Source organism: Coregonus clupeaformis, chromosome 12 (genome assembly GCF_020615455.1).
Source record: "Coregonus clupeaformis isolate EN_2021a chromosome 12, ASM2061545v1, whole genome shotgun sequence".
NCBI classification, from domain to species: domain Eukaryota; kingdom Metazoa; phylum Chordata; class Actinopteri; order Salmoniformes; family Salmonidae; genus Coregonus; species Coregonus clupeaformis.
The window spans coordinates 3,366,856-3,384,317 of record NC_059203.1 but is presented as its reverse complement, the minus strand read 5'-3'; the positions used below and the strand labels follow the sequence as shown (position 1 = coordinate 3,384,317).

General features: G+C 42.0%; 1 protein-coding gene across 2 annotated transcripts in view; it reads right to left on the bottom strand.

The window, feature by feature from the left end:
* Nucleotides 1-253: 253 nt before the first annotated feature.
* LOC121577963 (nuclear factor of activated T-cells, cytoplasmic 2) overlaps nucleotides 254-17,462 on the bottom strand; it is a 44,323-nt gene continuing 27,114 nt past the window's right edge. For both annotated transcript variants that reach the window (XM_041891969.2, XM_041891970.2), the window contains exons 7-10: nucleotides 11,284-11,339; nucleotides 9,026-9,158; nucleotides 8,119-8,820; nucleotides 254-293 (exon numbers count right to left, since the gene is read on the bottom strand). In XM_041891969.2, coding sequence (XP_041747903.1) covers nucleotides 262-293; nucleotides 8,119-8,820; nucleotides 9,026-9,158; nucleotides 11,284-11,339 — 923 coding nt within the window. In that variant the 3' untranslated portion in view covers nucleotides 254-261. The remainder of the gene's footprint in view (nucleotides 294-8,118; nucleotides 8,821-9,025; nucleotides 9,159-11,283; nucleotides 11,340-17,462) is intronic.

Below are 17,462 nucleotides of genomic sequence, written 5' to 3'. Positions count from 1 at the left end.
AAAGCAAAATTAGCATGACACAAACTGAATTAAATGCAAAAGGCTTTGAAAATAAAACGTTTGGTATACGCTCAGTGGCGTGTATTCATGGATACCAAGGGAAGCCAGGCTTCCCAAAATATTTGACCAATAAAAAATATATAAAAATAAAAATAATTAACTTTCTTCTCTCTGTGTTTTCATCCTTTTCCGTCAATTCGAAAGTGACTGAATCTCACCGGAGAAATCTCATCCGAGTGAGGGAAACAGCGCCCCTCTGTCTCAGTATGTGTCGCCCATGTATCTGATGCTGTCTGGAACAAAAGAGTATAACATGTTGCCGCCGTAGCATTTGATAGATTGATGACAGCAAGCATTTGGCCTCCCTTGATAATTGTTTTAAATAATTAGCCAATCAGTGTTGAGCTAAGCTCAACTGTGGGTTGTCCTGGTGCAGCAAAACACACCCTCAAGGGAGGCCAGTTTGGATTTGGCTTCACACCAATTAAATCACTTCCTAAGCAAAACGTCATTTTCAGAAAAAACTCTGTTTCTGGTCTGCTTGTGTTGATGTCCTGCAGTAGCTAGCTTGCTAAATCGGCCCTTTCCTAAGCCATGTATGGGATGGGGATTTAGACTTGTGGTTTTGACTTAATTCTCTGTACAGGCCAATGATTATGACAGCGAATCTGATCTAACCATAAATTCATATGTTGTGCCACTGGCCTGAGACGATTGAAGTTCAATATGTAGCCTAGTTGTAGCCTAATAGGCTCACGTTAACTAACTTAGCTGGTTCATTGTTGCCCATGCGAGGAAGTTAGGCTAGCAAGCAATTTAGCTAGGTAGCCTATGACAACAAAAACTAAAAGTGTACTGTATGACAGAACCATAGACCGTTTTGCCAACATGAAAGAGAGGAGGATGTCATTGGCGTTGAACTAGTCTACAAGTAGGGTGAGTCAACATTTTTTATTTTACTTGCATGCGTGCACGCACACACGCAACGACCAACAGAAATCGGTACCATGGACAGCCACATGATATTTAGCAACATTGATTGGACTAAATTGTTTTTGGTATCTTTAAAGTTTGTTTTCTGTGTATTAAACTAAGCATATATAGCCTTGTTGATTTGATGATGTTTAAATGTTTCAGTTGAAATGGTGCTGTAATAGCGGAGGAAGTGATCCTGTTGTCTTTGTGGTGACTTGCGGTAACGCCGTGGTTCTAAATCAGTAGTTTAGTAAACTGTCGAAAACATTAACTTGCTTGACCATGCTGCAGGTGATATACAGTAACTGTTTGTTACATGCAATATTTGCTTTGTGGACATCACCAGACAGATGTTGCTCTCCGGTTTTGTAATTAAACAAACGCATGTTCAGTTGAATTTATTCCGCCACTGTGTAACTGTTGTCTTTTTGTTGTCACGGCTTATTGTTTATCACGGTGGCGTATGAACGAATGAGTTATAGAGCAAACAATGCAATTATCATAACATAGGTTGTAATACGGTTTTTTTACTTGCTTGGCTTGCTCAGGGATATTACCCACTCACCGCCACTGGTACACGCTCAGTGCACCGTTGACATTTCACAGAGATATGCTTGTTTTTGTGAGAAATCTTCTAAAAAGAACAGGAATTTTTGAAATTAATATGAAAAGTGTATACTAAAATATGAAAATACTACATGTCATCTCAAAATCAATATCCATCTTACCTCCTATATTGTTTTATGTCCTGCGGATTCGAGAACAAATATGACGAGTTCAACGGGAAAGTGAGCCTGTCAGGTAGCCGGTAGCCCAGAGTCCAGCCTAGCTGACCCGATGCTATGTTCCTGATGTTTGACCCCTTTTTTCTCTGGCCCCCCTGATTTAGTCACCCTAATTCTGGCCATCCTACAAGGGTAAAAACTCCAATAACTTGTGACCGGATTATGATAGAGACTTGAGGTTTGGACCATTTGTTTTCTTAGATGATTATCTACACAATTAACATATTATTCTACCCATTTGTCAAAAGTTTTTTGATTTGACACCCTATATACAGTACATACGAAGGGAGGCAATCAGACAGTAGAATGATGTCATGGCATTTCTGTTGGTCACAATATAGATGCTCTTTACTGCTCTTTACTGCTGGCAGTGAGATCATTCCTTATGATGTCATTCACTGGAGAACAAGAAAGAGTGGGATAATGGTTAGGACAGTGTGTAACACATAGGCCTGTTGTACTTCTAATGGTATTCTGCCAGTTTACAAATCGCATTGACACTTGTGCTCCACAAGGTGTCATATCACAGTTTTTCTCCAAGCAACCACAGGCAGAGATCATCTTTGCAACAGGTACTCACTTTATTTGGTAGTGCTTCCTGTTTTTGTACTGCATAAGATCAAATGGAAACTGTTCTCCCGCATCCTTTTGTAAATAGGGTAGAATGTACAGAGGTGTATGTGTTTTCCGACACCTACAGTATAAGCTAACCAGGGGCATTGTTTCCATGTTAAACCACATTCCGTAGCACACTAACTGTTATAATGGATCAGACCTGGGTTCAAATACATGTGTATTTGAGTATCTGGTATTTCAAATACTTTTTCTGTGTATTTGAGTATTTTCAAATACACAGCCCAAAATAAGTACTTTTGTTTGAGTATTGGAATGGTAATTTGTAAAATCCAAATAATCTACCAATTTGTATTTGAGAGTATTTTCAAATACATATTTCAAATACTGTTTTCAAATACCTTGGTTAAATGCATGGGAGTGTATTTGGGTCAGTGTATTTGAGTATTTTCAAATACTTTCCAAGTGTATTTCCAAATACATTAACAGAATTCTGCTTTTACTTGGTTTCTTGTTAATCATATATTGTCATTGATGTGTTAATAAAACAGAATGAATCAATTATACTGTAACGTATTATACTGTAACGTATTATACTGTAACGTATTATACTGTAATATATTATACTGTAACGTATTATACTGTAACATATTATACTGTAATATATTATACTGTAACGTATTGTACTGTAACGTATTATACTGTAACATATTATACTGTAACGTATTATACTGTAACATATTATACTGTAACATATTATACTGTAACGTATTGTACTGTAACGTATTATACTGTAACGTATTATACTGTAACATATTATACTGTAACGTATTATACTGTAACATATTATACTGTAACGTATTATACTGTAACATATTATACTGTAACATATTATACTGTAACGTATTGTACTGTAACGTATTATACTGTAACATATTATACTGTAACGTATTATACTGTAACGTATTATACTGTAACGTATTATACTGTAACATATTATACTGTAACGTATTATACTGTAACATATTATACTGTAACGTATTATACTGTAACATATTATACTGTAACATATTATACTGTAACGTATTGTACTGTAACGTATTATACTGTAACATATTATACTGTAACGTATTATACTGTAACATATTATACTGTAACGTATTATACTGTAACGTATTATACTGTAACATATGGCCTTTTTCTTTATGCGTAATACAGTCCTCATCATATTTGAACAGTGAAGCAAAAAAATTGTAATACTAACAATTCATAATTTTTACACTCCAGCATTTGGGATTTGAGACCAAATGATGAATATGAGGTCACAGTACAAGTTTGCACGGTCGCAAGCTTGGTATAGTGATATGGGACCAAATAAACGTCTGACTACTGGCTCCAAATGGGAGGACTAGATACACAAAGTGTTTTTATTTCTAAACGGTAAATCAGATATTTATGAAAATACCCTCAAATAAAAGGTGACACTGTACTCTTGATCTCAAATCCAAAATGCTGGAGTATAGAGCCAAAATGTAAAAACATTAGCTTCACTGTCCAAATACATATGGTGAGAACTGCATGTCAATTCTGTCCAGATAACATGCTCAACTTCATTATATATTACCTCTGAAAAGCAATGAATCATAAATGAACACACAAGGTAACAGGCCTCTGCAATAATCAACACAATACACAAATAACTAGACGTAATGGCAGACGTCTACACAGCATGTAGAGTATAGTAATGGAGGCTTGCTAAATCTTAATTATTCGGATATCAAAGCACATTTAGCAACTAGGGGAGTCTAATTGTATCCATTCTGAAGTGATAGATAGTGTGTACTCTCACTGACCTTCCCAGGCTTAGTGTTGGTTCACACACAGATAAAGAACTTCAACTGGCTTTTAGTTGGGGACTATTTAAAGCTTTGACCCACATAGCTGGACAAGCAAGGGAAAGGGAGCATCCACTAAAAAGAGAGTTACTCTGAATCCCAAATCAACCCCTACACCCTTCCACCCTACCTTCTAGGTCATATGTGTCAAACTCATTCCACGGAGGGCCGAGTGTCTGCGGGTTTTCGCTCCACCCTTGTACTTGACACGCTAATTAGTGTTACAGGTATTGGTTTTTCTATTTATATTTCAAGGTAGCACGTTAGCGCGTAGGGAGCACTGATTGGTGTCACCTCGTTAGTAAGAATGTGTTACACCTGTGCTGGCTTGTCCATCTCGTTAGTAAGTATGTGTTACACCTGTGCTGGCTTGTCCATCTCGTTAGTAAGTATGTGTTACACCTGTGCTAGCTTGTCCATCTCGTTAGTAAGTATGTGTTACACCTGTGCTGGCTTGTCCATCTCGTTAGTAAGTATGTGTTACACCTGTGCTGGCTTGTCCATCTCGTTAGTAAGTATGTGTTACACCTGTGCTGGCTTGTCCATCTCGTTAGTAAGTATGTGTTACACCTGAGCTAGCTTGTCCACCTCGTTAGTAAGTATGTGTTACACCTGTGCTGGCTTGTCCATCTCGTTAGTAAGTATATGTTACACCTGTGCTGGCTTGTCCATCTCGTTAGTAAGTATGTGTTACACCTGTGCTGGCTTGTCCATCTCGTTAGTAAGTATGTGTTACACCTGTGCTAGCTTGTCCATCTCGTTAGTAAGTATGTGTTACACCTGTGCTAGCTTGTCCATCTCGTTAGTAAGTATGTGTTACACCTGTGCTGGCTTGTCCATCTCGTTAGTAAGTATGTGTTACACCTGTGCTAGCTTGTCCATCTCATTAGTAAGTATGTGTTACACCTGTGCTGGCTTGTCCATCTCATTAGTAAGTATGTGTTACACCTGTGCTGGCTTGTCCATCTCGTTAGTAAGTATGTGTTACACCTGTGCTGGCTTGTCCATCTCGTTAGTAAGTATGTGTTACACCTGTGCTAGCTTGTCCATCTCGTTAGTAAGTATGTGTTACACCTGAGCTGGCTTGTCCATCTCGTTAGTAAGTATGTGTTACACATGTGCTAGCCCAGGTGATATTTAAGAGTGGCTGGCCCAGTACTCCAGTGGAGCTTGAGAGATGTTGGGAGAGCTACACTTCACGGCAGTTGTGGTGCGGTTTCGAGCTCAACCGTTTAAGTTTGAAAGAAGCCAGATTTTTGGTGTTTCCACTGTTTGTTTTGCTCCATATTCTTTTTACTCCCTATCCTATGTTGTTGTGGGATTTTCTTTTAGTTCGTCTTTTTGGAGGCAAACCTAGTGGGCATCCATGGTGGGTGTCTTTTAGAACCCCTTACTAGTGGCTTTGCCAACTTTCAGTGGGCACCCACATGGGTGCCGTTTCAGAAGCCCTTTTGTACCCCTTTCGGTTTTGTTTTGGTTGCCAAAGTGATTTTCTTTGTTAGTTCCCTTTGTTGTGAGCGACACTTTTTAGTTTGTCTTGTGGGAACGTAACATTAGTAAGGAACTCCCCTCACCTGGTTGTCTAGGTCTTCATTGAAAGGAAAAATCTAAAACCTGCAGACACTCGGCCCTCCGTGGAATGAGTTTGACACCCCAGTCTAGGTACTTGTAGATTTGAGAGAATTGCGTAGGTGTAAACAACACCCTGGTAACTCCCTCTTGCCCTCTGATACACTAAGTGGAATTGTCACCATATTACTAGCTAGGTTTCCATCCAATAGGCAACAGATTTTCATGTGAATATAATTTTTTTGGCATAAATAAAAATATGCGCATTTCCACCAAACGGACTTGTTGCGTATCAAAATGAGTGCGTGATGACATAGTGCACACAAAATGTACTTTTTCGATCAAGTCTTCATGTACTGAATACAAATCTGAAGTTCAATGTGTTTCCATCACATTTTTAACTCTTTTTTTTGTCACAAACTGTGCCTACTCTGGTCTTGGCACGTGCGCTCTAGCCAACAGCTGGCAGATACAGTGTGGGTAGGCTAGTCTACATGATGAGATTATTATGGATGAGAGCGAGAATATTTGTCAAATGTCAGCCAAGCATCGATCATGTCACCAGAATCCAACCCTTGATATTTATTCGAAAGGAGCATCAAGATCACCGTGCACTTTCACCACCCTGTGAAGTTCATCATAACTTATTTAATCTGTAGCCTAATAAACTGCATAGTTTCCAGAGTCGTAGTGGGAGGACCACACACCATATCATCGTGTGACTCCAAGTTTACTTCGATATGATGGTTAATGTATCAATATTTGGCATTAAGGCATATTTCCACCACCATTTCTCGCATAATTAATTTTACAGACACAAAAAGATCCCACCATGTCGAACGATCAAATGATCTGTCAGCATTTTAAAAATTGTAACGAAACTTCCTGTTTCCATTACAGCTGTCGTGATTTTTTTTATACGGTATGATTTTACTCATACGAACTGTGGATGGAAATGTGGTTCCTCATAGATATCCAATCCTTCAAAGGGATTTTGGCAATGAGGCCCTTTATCCACTTCCCCAGAGTCAGATGAACTCATGGATACCATTATGTCTCTGTGTCCAGTATGAAGGAAGTTAGAGATAGTTTAGCGAACCAATGCTAACTAGCGGAATGACTGGAAGTCTACGCGTATCTGCGCTAACGCAACTTCAAACTGTACGCAAAGACATAAAAATGGTATACACAAGTTAATCTGATTCTTGGGAAGTAGATAAAGGGCCTCATTGCCAAAATCCCGAATCTAGTGTTGGGTCTAGGAATTGATTTGATGCTGAGTGTCAGAGTAGAAGACCGTATCACTCCTCTGTCAAGGCCCAAAGTCTAGGGCAGCTTATAATGGCAGGTTACTGCTGGCACACCCTCACATACTGACTGTTTTCACATGTGCTCTACACACTAAAAAATGAGGGTTCCTCAAGGGTTCTTTGGGAAGGGTGATGGTTCAATGTGGAACCATAATGACTCAAAGAACCCTTGGAGCTCTTCAATGGTTCACAAAAAGGTTCTTTGCTCTTTTAGTGATAATTAAAATGTAGGGGAGGTGGCTCATTTGAATATTTTGGGGCATGGTTTGTTCACAGCTCTTTTTGTGCAACCTTGAAGGATAGTGTCATTCCAGTTTATCTTTTTATTTATTTTTTATTTCACCTTTATTTAACCAGGTTAGCCAGTTGAGAACAAGTTCTCATTTACAACTGCGACCTGGCCAAGATAAAGAAATGTGTTATGCCATTACATATTATATATGACTATGGCCAGTGATGGTGTCTTGTGGTTCTTTATAGAACCATTCTCCATAAAGGTTCTATAAATAACCATAAAAAAGGGTTGGAACCATTGCAAAACCCTTTTTTGATACTATATATAACCTTTTTTAATGGTTCATTATAGAACCTTAGGAAAAGGTTCTTAACAGTACCATACAGGTTCCATTTAGAACCTTATGAGCATGGTTCTTTATTGAACCTTCAAAACAGGGTTCCGCTATGGTTACAAGCCAAATAACCCCTATCTGGTACTATTTAGGACATTTGTTTTGTGTGTATATTTTCTGTTTGTTTGTTTATCCTCTGTATCTCCTTTGAAAAAACTGTAGTCAAGCTTAGGGATATGACTAAATGAGTTTCCTCTTTCAAACATGAGAGTTTCTTTGAAGATGTTGCTGTGCACTGTATATCAGTATAGTCCATCTCAAGTTCCAGCATCAATAACTATTTAACACTACACATTGTCACGATACTCCTATAACAGTAAGTTAGAGGAGCATGGGGTACAGTACGTTTCTGCAGTATCCAATATGTTTTGTATTAACTCACCATCATCCAGATAGGCTTGGTTCAGGTTTTCTTGCTTGGCCGTCACCTTCCCACGGACTGGCCCACTCTGGCTCCCCGTAGTGGCTGGACCTCTCTGGGTCAGGATGTGGCTGTGTCGTGGTGGAGACCTGCCCGAGACAGGCACCACCGTGTGCATGAAGCCCTGGTACCGGCCTTCTGAGGAACAGACCTCTGGCGAGGCACCAGCCTTCCATAATGAAGCTGCAGCCCGGTACCCATCACCCACCATGGTGGCATGCTGGTGTTGGGCCACTGGGACAGCTACGTTGACAACTCGCTGATTGGTGGCTGAGTGAGAGGGGTGGAAGGGTTGGGACACTAGGCTGGAGTAGTGCTGGGTATAGGACATCTGAGATGGGGAGCCACTGTGGATCATCACTGGGTGGTGGTTCATATCTTGATACAGGACAGGGCTGCTACCCAGGCTTCGGCTTTTACTGGGGCAATAGACAGATGGGTCCTGTGGTTGATAGGCTGACACTGTGACAGTGGGGTCGTGGTGGCTCGCACGCTGGCAGGATGCCAAGGATGTCATGCCAGCCACTATTTGGCTATTAGGGTTGAGGTGGCTACTGGGGGTGTGCTGGTAGGTCTTGGGTGACATTCCTAGGATTTGGGAGACAGCACAGTCCAGCTGGCTGAACTGGAAGTCATCTACGGGTTCCGTTTTAATGGCAGGAACTGAAAAGAACATCAAATCTAAATCAGACTTCGGATGATTTGAGTTTTAAATAACAGTTGGTGCTCAAAACAAGTTAAAGGGATAGTTCACACACATTTCAAAATGACACATTGTCAATATGTAACTTGGCTGAACTATTCCTTTAACTAGTAATCAATGGGATAGTGATGAAGTTACTGCAATGTAAGGTGTGGATGGACTCACCCGTTAAAGGCGTGTAGGTGAAGTGCTGCGCCTGACTGCGTTTCCTCCTCCCGTTGATCACATAGAAGTTGACTTTAGCCGCGTGATAAATGGTGGGATCTCGATATGGAGGGATCTCCACAAACAGCATGCTCTAGATATAACATAATATGGTGCAGATGAACGTCAATCCGTCATTTGTCATAGAGAGTATCACTGGGCGACGGTGTGGACATATCTATAATGAGGCTGTGTGACATCATGTAGAAGAACATTGAAAAGGAAAAGTACTGTTAAAATTAAGTGCTTTGTAACACCGAAACTAGTGGCAACTGAGCTGCCACCAACTTGAAGGAGACGAAACCTTAACTTTGCTGGAGTATTGAAACACATTATCCTGAGATGTTCTGAACCATTACATGGTGTGTTGTAACACCACTAAATCAAGTGTTGTGCAACACCTTGCCAGGGACTGGCAGCACTAACAGAAAAGATTGAAAACACTATTTTGGTGTTTCGAGTCCTGTTTCATGCAGAATCAGATACCTTCTCTTTTAGTGTTGTTTTCTCTCTCTAGAAGCTTCTAAACACCATTATGATATTTTGAATCCCATTTAGGGCAGAATTAGATCCCTTTTTATTAAGTGTCTTAAAGCAATTTTGTTTTCAATGTATTTGATCATTTGCCATTTTATACCATTTTGGCCAGCATTGTCAAGTACAGTGTTCAAACAACCAGCAATAGCTGGAGGTTGAACTGCAAGAATTGAACGTTAATTTGTATGACGGTTTTGATATCCGTTCATCATGATCCATTACACCTCATGGAGCAACAAGCTTAATCCCAATATATAAATATACTGTTTTTTTCTTCAAACATGCATACAACATTGTTTGAAAGAATCATAAAGTCTAAAAATGTTGAATTACCCACAATCCTCTAAAAACAGAGTCACGTGGCAAGATAGGAAAAGCAAGGTGATTAAAACCAAAGACTTCCAAAGAGTTAAATCACAAAATGTTATCTCTCAGTCTCTTTGGTTATCCTCATGAAAGAAATTGAGCAACATATTAAGTTGGATTTATTCTTACATTATTTTGGTAAAAATGAAATTAACAAATCATTGAAACAAATTGCATACATTTAAAAAATATATAATTTGGGGGTATTCTGACACTTCATTGAAACAGTTATGAAATGACAGAGGGGATACAGATTGGTGGGAGAAACAGATTGAAGGGTTGGAGCAGAGAATTTAACCCCTGTCTTTGGTGTGGAAACGGGTGACGAGTCTAAGCCTGGTGCGTTACTGCTAGACCACAGGCTCTGCACGACTTGCATTCATTTCTTTTAGTAGGCCTATATGTTGGTTGTTTTTTGGAGTCTATTTCAATTCACCCCAGAATAATTTCTTACAGTGTGGCTGTGTTGTTGAGTGGGTAAAGTTCCAACTAAATGTACCATCTTACTGCCCCTCCTGTTTCTAATCTGTCTAAAAAAGCGTTGAACAAATAAAGGTGGAATTTCACAAAAAATATTTATATTTAGGCTATAAACTATTAGCATTTCTAAACCATTGATTTTATGAGAATTTTTGTTGTTGTTGGTGTTTTGATGCTGCCTTTTACATGCACTGAGTGTTTTCACAACACTCTCTTACAAACACCAATATTCAGGTTGAAGAACCACTCTGGGTGCTTCAGAGTACCTCATTTCTGTTTTAAAGGTGGAATATGCAGAAATCGCTCCGCCATTTCCTGGTTGCTAAAATTGTAATAGTTTGGCTAATTTCAGTTTATGTGGCAAAACAAGCATTGTATAGTGTAGATAATCATTGTAACATCTAAACCGCTGTGAAATATATTTTCAATAACCAAAAATATTGTATTTTCAGATGTTTGAAGCTGGTGTACAAAAACGTAAGAACGGGAAGCATAAAAATAGCGCATATAGAACAGATCTACCGCTTCTTAGACTTGTGTTCAATGACAATGATAGATCTTTAACTCACATTTCTATGTGAATTTGGTCGGGTCGCCCAAAAAGTGACATATTACAGCTTTAAAACACATTCAGTGTATCATAACTCTTATATTGGGTTTAGATTCAAACACCCTCCAAACACCAGATCTCAGCTTAGGTGCACTACTTTTCATGGTTTCACTACACAGTCATGGTGTTTTGAGACTTTCTATTTTTTACAGTGTAGGAGTTAGCTAGTACTGTATGACGCAAGCAGTATTTTAATGTTGGTAAAGGTGATAGGACGGCAACTCACTTTCTGGCTCTTGTCTCGGTCTACTGTAGCTTCCGCTTCCCAGATTTGCAGCCCATCTGAAAGAAACACAATGCAAGTGCAGTGTACCTTTATCAGGAGGGGAGAAGAGATTGATATGAACAAACCATACAATAAGTAGAGAGAGGAATGTGAAGGCAGGAAGGTGAAGTTGGGAATGTGAAGGCAGGAAGGTGAAGGCAGGAGTGCGAAGGTGGAATGTGAAGGCAGGAGTGCGAAGGCGGAATGTGAAGGCAGGAGTGTGAAGGCAGGAGTGTGAAGGCAGGAGTGTGAAGGCAGGAAGGTGAAGGCAGGAAGGTGAAGGCAGGAGTGTGAAGGCAGGAAGGTGAAGGCAGGAGTGTGAAGGCAGGAGTGTGAAGGCAGGAAGGTGAAGGCAGGAAGGTGAAGGCAGGAGTGTGAAGGCAGGAAGGTGAAGGCAGGAGTGTGAAGGCAGGAAGGTGAAGGCAGGAGTGTGAAGGCAGGAAGGTAAAGGCTGGAAGGTGAAGGCAGGAATGTGAAGGCGGAATGTGAAGGCAGGAGTGCGAAGGCGGAATGTGAAGGCAGGAAGGTGAAGGCAGGAGTGTGAAGGCAGGAGTGTGAAGGCAGGAAGGTGAAGGCAGGAAGGTGAAGGCAGGAGTGTGAAGGCAGGAAGGTGAAGGCAGGAGTGTGAAGGCAGGAGTGTGAAGGCAGGAAGGTGAAGGCAGGAAGGTGAAGGCAGGAGTGTGAAGGCAGGAAGGTGAAGGCAGGAGTGTGAAGGCAGGAAGGTGAAGGCAGGAGTGTGAAGGCAGGAAGGTGAAGGCAGGAAGGTGAAGGCAGGAGTGTGAAGGCAGGAAGGTGAAGGCGGAATGTAAAGGCAGAATGTGAAGGCGGAAGGTGAAAGCAGGAGTGTGAAGACAGGAGTGTGAAGGCAGGAATGTGAAAGCAGCTAGAAACTAGAAATACAATTTATTAGATTGAGTTATTATTTTAAATATAGGTATCTAAAACGAGCTAGCTGGTGTATTTACAGTCAAATAGAACATTTTATATCCCACAAACACTCACCAACAGACACAGTACTGTGTTGGTAGCATCAAACTTAGCAATTATAAAAACAATTGTCGTGTTTATAATCAGGATGTTAAGAAAGCATCTGTAAACCTATAATGGTGATGATGATTTATATGAAAACCCCATATCCACCCCCATGTTCTTCTCAGTAACTGGTACGTAGGCAGTAGCAGTAATGATTGCCATTAATCTCTGTTCTAGTATATTCCCATCTCAACGTTTACCTCCTGCTTACGGACCACGTTTTGAGTAAAGTGAGACAGAAACGTCTGTCTGCTTGGAGATGGTATCGATGTTTGTCTAACCACATCCTCTCACACTAAACCACATGCTAAACAAGAGAGCAGTTTACAAACTCATAACTGTGGCTATATTCTGCACCCATACCTTGTTACCTAACACCTCTATGTTAGAAGACCCAGACCTTGTTACCTAACACCTCTATGTTAAAAGACCCATACCTTGTTACCTAACACCTCTATGTTAAAAGACCCAGACCTTGTTACCTAACACCTCTATGTTAAAAGACCCATACCTTGCTACCTAACACCTCTATGTTAGAAGACCCAGACCTTGTTACCTAACACCTCTATGTTAGAAGACCCATACCTTGTTACCTAACACCTCTATGTTAGAAGACCCATACCTTGTTACCTAACACCTCTATGTTAAAAGACCCATACCTTGTTACCTAACACCTCTATGTTAAAATACCCATACCTTGTTACCTAACACCTCTATGTTAGAAGACCCAGACCTTGTTACCTAACACCTCTATGTTAAAAGACCCAGACCTTGTTACCTAACACCTCTATGTTAGAAGACCCAGACCTTGTTACCTAACACCTCTATGTTAAAAGACCCATACCTTGTTACCTAACACCTCTATGTTAAAAGACCCAGACCTTGTTACCTAACACCTCTATGTTAAAAGACCCAGACCTTGTTACCTAACACCTCTATGTTAGAAGACACCGCACAGAGGCGTCATAATCCTGTAATGACGATACAATGAGGAAAATTAATAATTGAAATAAGTATTGTCCTATGTGGCTCAGTAAGAGCATAGCGCTGGCAAAAAGGTGTCTGCTAAATGGCATATTTGATTCATTTGTGTTCTTTGAGCATGTGCAGTGCATAACTGTTTTGTGACTGTTCCAACTCCAAGCTGTTGGGAGTAGTGCATCACTGTAAACCGATGATCTAGTTTCCCTTCCTGTATTGCAGTCAGGGTGTTATTATGACTGAACTAAACATATCACTGCCCTGTACTATGGCTCCAGTGCTAACGGTTGCCTTGGCAATATGCAAACAAGATGGGAATACAAATAAACAAACTAGATGCTATTAACCATATCCATGTTGGGCTAGTAGTGGTGGTCTGAAATAAATCTTTGCATTATACAGCCATGGTGATGACTGAGAGCTTGGAGTCCATTGAAACCAGCCATTGAGAACAGTAATCCATTCAAATCTAAGCAGGTCAAAGCTGAGCAGGTTGGTTTCAGAACATGCAGTACATTAATTCTGGATCACAACAGAGTACAATGGCGAGAGAAAGAACGTTCTGGCAATTGTCATCTCAAAGCTGTAGGAACTCTGTGGCCTTGAGGTTTGAGTGTCCGCCCTGAGATTGAAAGGTTGGGAGTTTTATAGTCATACTGTAAAAATCAGACCCGGTGCGTCTCTACTTGGCACTCAGCATTAAGGAGATAGATTTGGGGTAGGGTTGAATATTTTACAAATGTTCCATCCCGAGAATAAATCACTTTTCTCCCAGGTAACCCTGTATTTCCCGCCAAAACTGGAAGTGTACTTCTAAAACATATAAATATGTATGGATTTTATTAGAGCTTTGATTGGCATGAAAATTCAAGCCTGATGCTACCTGAGCCTGATGAGCCATACATTAAATACGTTTTATGAGCCCTACATTAAAGACATTTTATGAGCCCGAGCCCAAAAAATCCCAAATTATTGTGCCACTATCCAATAGGTCTATATAATATATAGGCTGCCTACCGCACATTCCGCACAAGCTACAACAGAAAAACATAAAAGCCCATAGATGTAGCTTGTTCAAACCATTATGTTGGGAGAGAACATGCAAAGATGGTGCAGGACATGCGGCCTACAAAGTTACAATTATAGGCTAGCAAATTTGATTTAATTTGGAAATATAATAGGGCCTATTTAAAAAATGTATAATTAGAAGGCTGATGCATATGTAGGCTACCTTTCATAATATTTCCCCTAATGTTATTAGTCTACCTCCTCTTTCTCTCTCTATTGTTGCTTCATTCCTCCCTCGCTTTCAACAGTTAAATGAAATAAGTTTAGTTGTCCTTATCGTCATCATTGTAAAGACATGTTTGAATAATTTAGGACTAGAATAAGATGCAGACGGCTTTCACTTCTCTTCATGAAGATTGAATGGTTACGGGTGACGGGTCTGAATAAATAACTGCTATAGGTTCCCTTGGAGAGTTCATCAATGAGCTTGACGCCTTGATAAGTTCCTTTCCTGAAGATGGCTCACCCCTCACAGTTCTGGGGGACTTCAACCTCCCTATGTCTACCTTTGACTCATTTCTCTCTGCCTCCTTCTTTCCACTCCTCTCCTCTTTTGACCTCACCCTCTCACCGTCCCCCCCTACTCACAAGGCAGGCAATACGCTTGACCTCATATTTACTAGATGCTGTTCTTCTACTAATCTCACTGCAACTCCCCTCCATGTCTCTGACCACTACTTTGTATCCTTTCCTCTCTCGCTCTCCTCCAACACTACTCACTCTGCCCCTACTCAGATGGTAATGTGCCGTCGCAACCTTCGCTCTCTCTCTCCCGCTACTCTCTCCTCTTCCATCCTATCATCTCTTCCCTCTGCTCAATCCTTCTCCCTCCAATCTCCTGATTCTGCCTCCTCAACCCTCCTCTCCTCCCTTTCTGCATCCTTTGACTCTCTATGTCCCCTATCCTCCCGGCCGGCTCGGTCCTCCCCTCCAGCTCCGTGGCTTGATGACTCATTGCGAGCTCACAGAACAGGGCTCCGGGCAGCTGAGCGGAAATGGAGGAAAACTAGACTCCCTGCGGACCTGGCATCTTTTCACTCCCTCCTCTCTACATTTTCTTCATCTGTTTCTGCTGCTAAGGCCATTTTCTAACACTCTAAATTCCAAGCATCTGCCTCTAACCCTAGGAAGCTCTTTGCCACCTTCTCCTCCCTGCTGAATCCTCCTCCCCCTCCCCCTCCTCCCTCTCTGTGGATGACTTCGTCAACCATTTTGAATAGAAGGTTGATGACATCCGATCCTCGTTTGTTAAGTCTAATGACACTGCTGGTCCTGCTCACACTGCCCTACCCTATGCTTTGACTTCTTCTCCCCTCTCTCTCCAGATAAAATCTTGCGACTTGTGATGGCCGGCCGCCCAACAACCTGCCCGCTTGACCCTATCCCCTCCTCTCTTCTCCAGACCATCTCCGGTGACCTTCTCCCTTACCTCACCTCGCTGATCAACTCATCCTTGACCGCTGGCTACGTCCCTTCCGTCTTCAAGAGAGCGAGAGTTGCACCCCTTCTCAAAAAACCAACACTCGATCCCTCTGATGTCAACAACTACAGACCAGTATCCCTTCTTTCTTTTCTCTCCAAAACTCTTGAGCGTGCCGTCTTTAGCCAACTCTCTTGCTATCTCTCTCAGAATGACCTTCTTGATCCAAACCAGTCAGGTTTCAAGACTGGTCATTCAACTGAGACTGCTCTTCTCTGTGTCACGGAGGCTCTCTGCACTGCTAAAGCTAACTATCTCTCCTCTGCTCTTGTCCTCCTCTGCCTTTGATACTGTGAACCATCAGATCCTCCTCTCCACCCTCTCCGAGCTGGGCATCTCCGGCGCGGCTCACTCTTGCATTGCGTCCTACCTGACCGGTCGCTCCTACCAAGTGGCGTGGCGAGAAGCTGTCTCCGCACCACGTGCTCTCACCACTGGTGTCCCCCAGGGCTCAGTTCTAGGCCCTCTCCTATTCTCGCTATACACCAAGTCACTTGGCTCTGTCATATCCTCACATGGCCTCTCCTATCATTGCTACGCAGACGACACACAACTAATCTTCTCCTTTCCCCCTTCTGATAACCTGGTGGCAAATCGCATCTCTGCATGTCTGGCAGACATATCAGTGTGGATGACGGATCACCACCTCAAGCTGAACCTTGGCAAGACGGAGCTGCTCTTCCTCCCGGGGAAGGACTGCCCGTTCCATGATCTCGCCATCACGGTTGACAACTCCGTTGTGTCCTCCTCCCAGAGTGCGAAGAGCCTTGGCGTGACCCTGGACAACACCCTGTCGTTCTCCGCTAACATCAAGGTGGTGACCCGATCCTGTAGGTTCATGCTCTACAACATTCGGAGAGTACGACCCTGCCTTAAACAGGAAGCGGCACAGGTCCTAATCCAGGCACTTGTCATCTCCCGTCTGGATTACTGCAACTCGCTGTTGGCTGGGCTCCCTGCCTGTGCCATTAAACCCCTACAACTCATCCAGAATGCCGCAGCCGTCTGGTGTTCAACCTTCCCAAGTTCTCTCACATCACCCCGCTCCTCCGCACACTCCACTGGCTTCCAGTTAAAGCTCGCATCTGCTACAAGACCATGGTGCTTGCCTACGGAGCTGTGAGGGGAACGGCACCTCCGTACCTTCAGGCTCTGATCAGTCCCTACACCCAAACGAGGGCATTGCGTTCATCCACCTCTGGCCTGCTGGCTCCCCTACCTCTGCGGAAGCACAGATCCCGCTCAGCCCAGTCAAAACTGTTCGCTGCTCTGGCACCCCAATGGTGGAACAAGCTCCCTCACGACGCCAGAACAGCGGAGTCACTCACCACCTTCCGGAGACATTTGAAACCCCACCTCTTTAAGGAATACCTGGGATAGGATAAAGTAATCCTTCTACCCCACTGGCTATAAGGTGAATGCACCAATTTGTAAGTCGCTCTGGATAAGAGCGTCTGCTAAATGACGTAAATGTAAATGTATAGCCTACCGTCATCACGCATTCTCTCTTCTCCGGGTAAGTTCTATTGGCTGCTGTATTTAACATTCAGCAAACAAAGGCTTGCATCCCTTTTCGAAT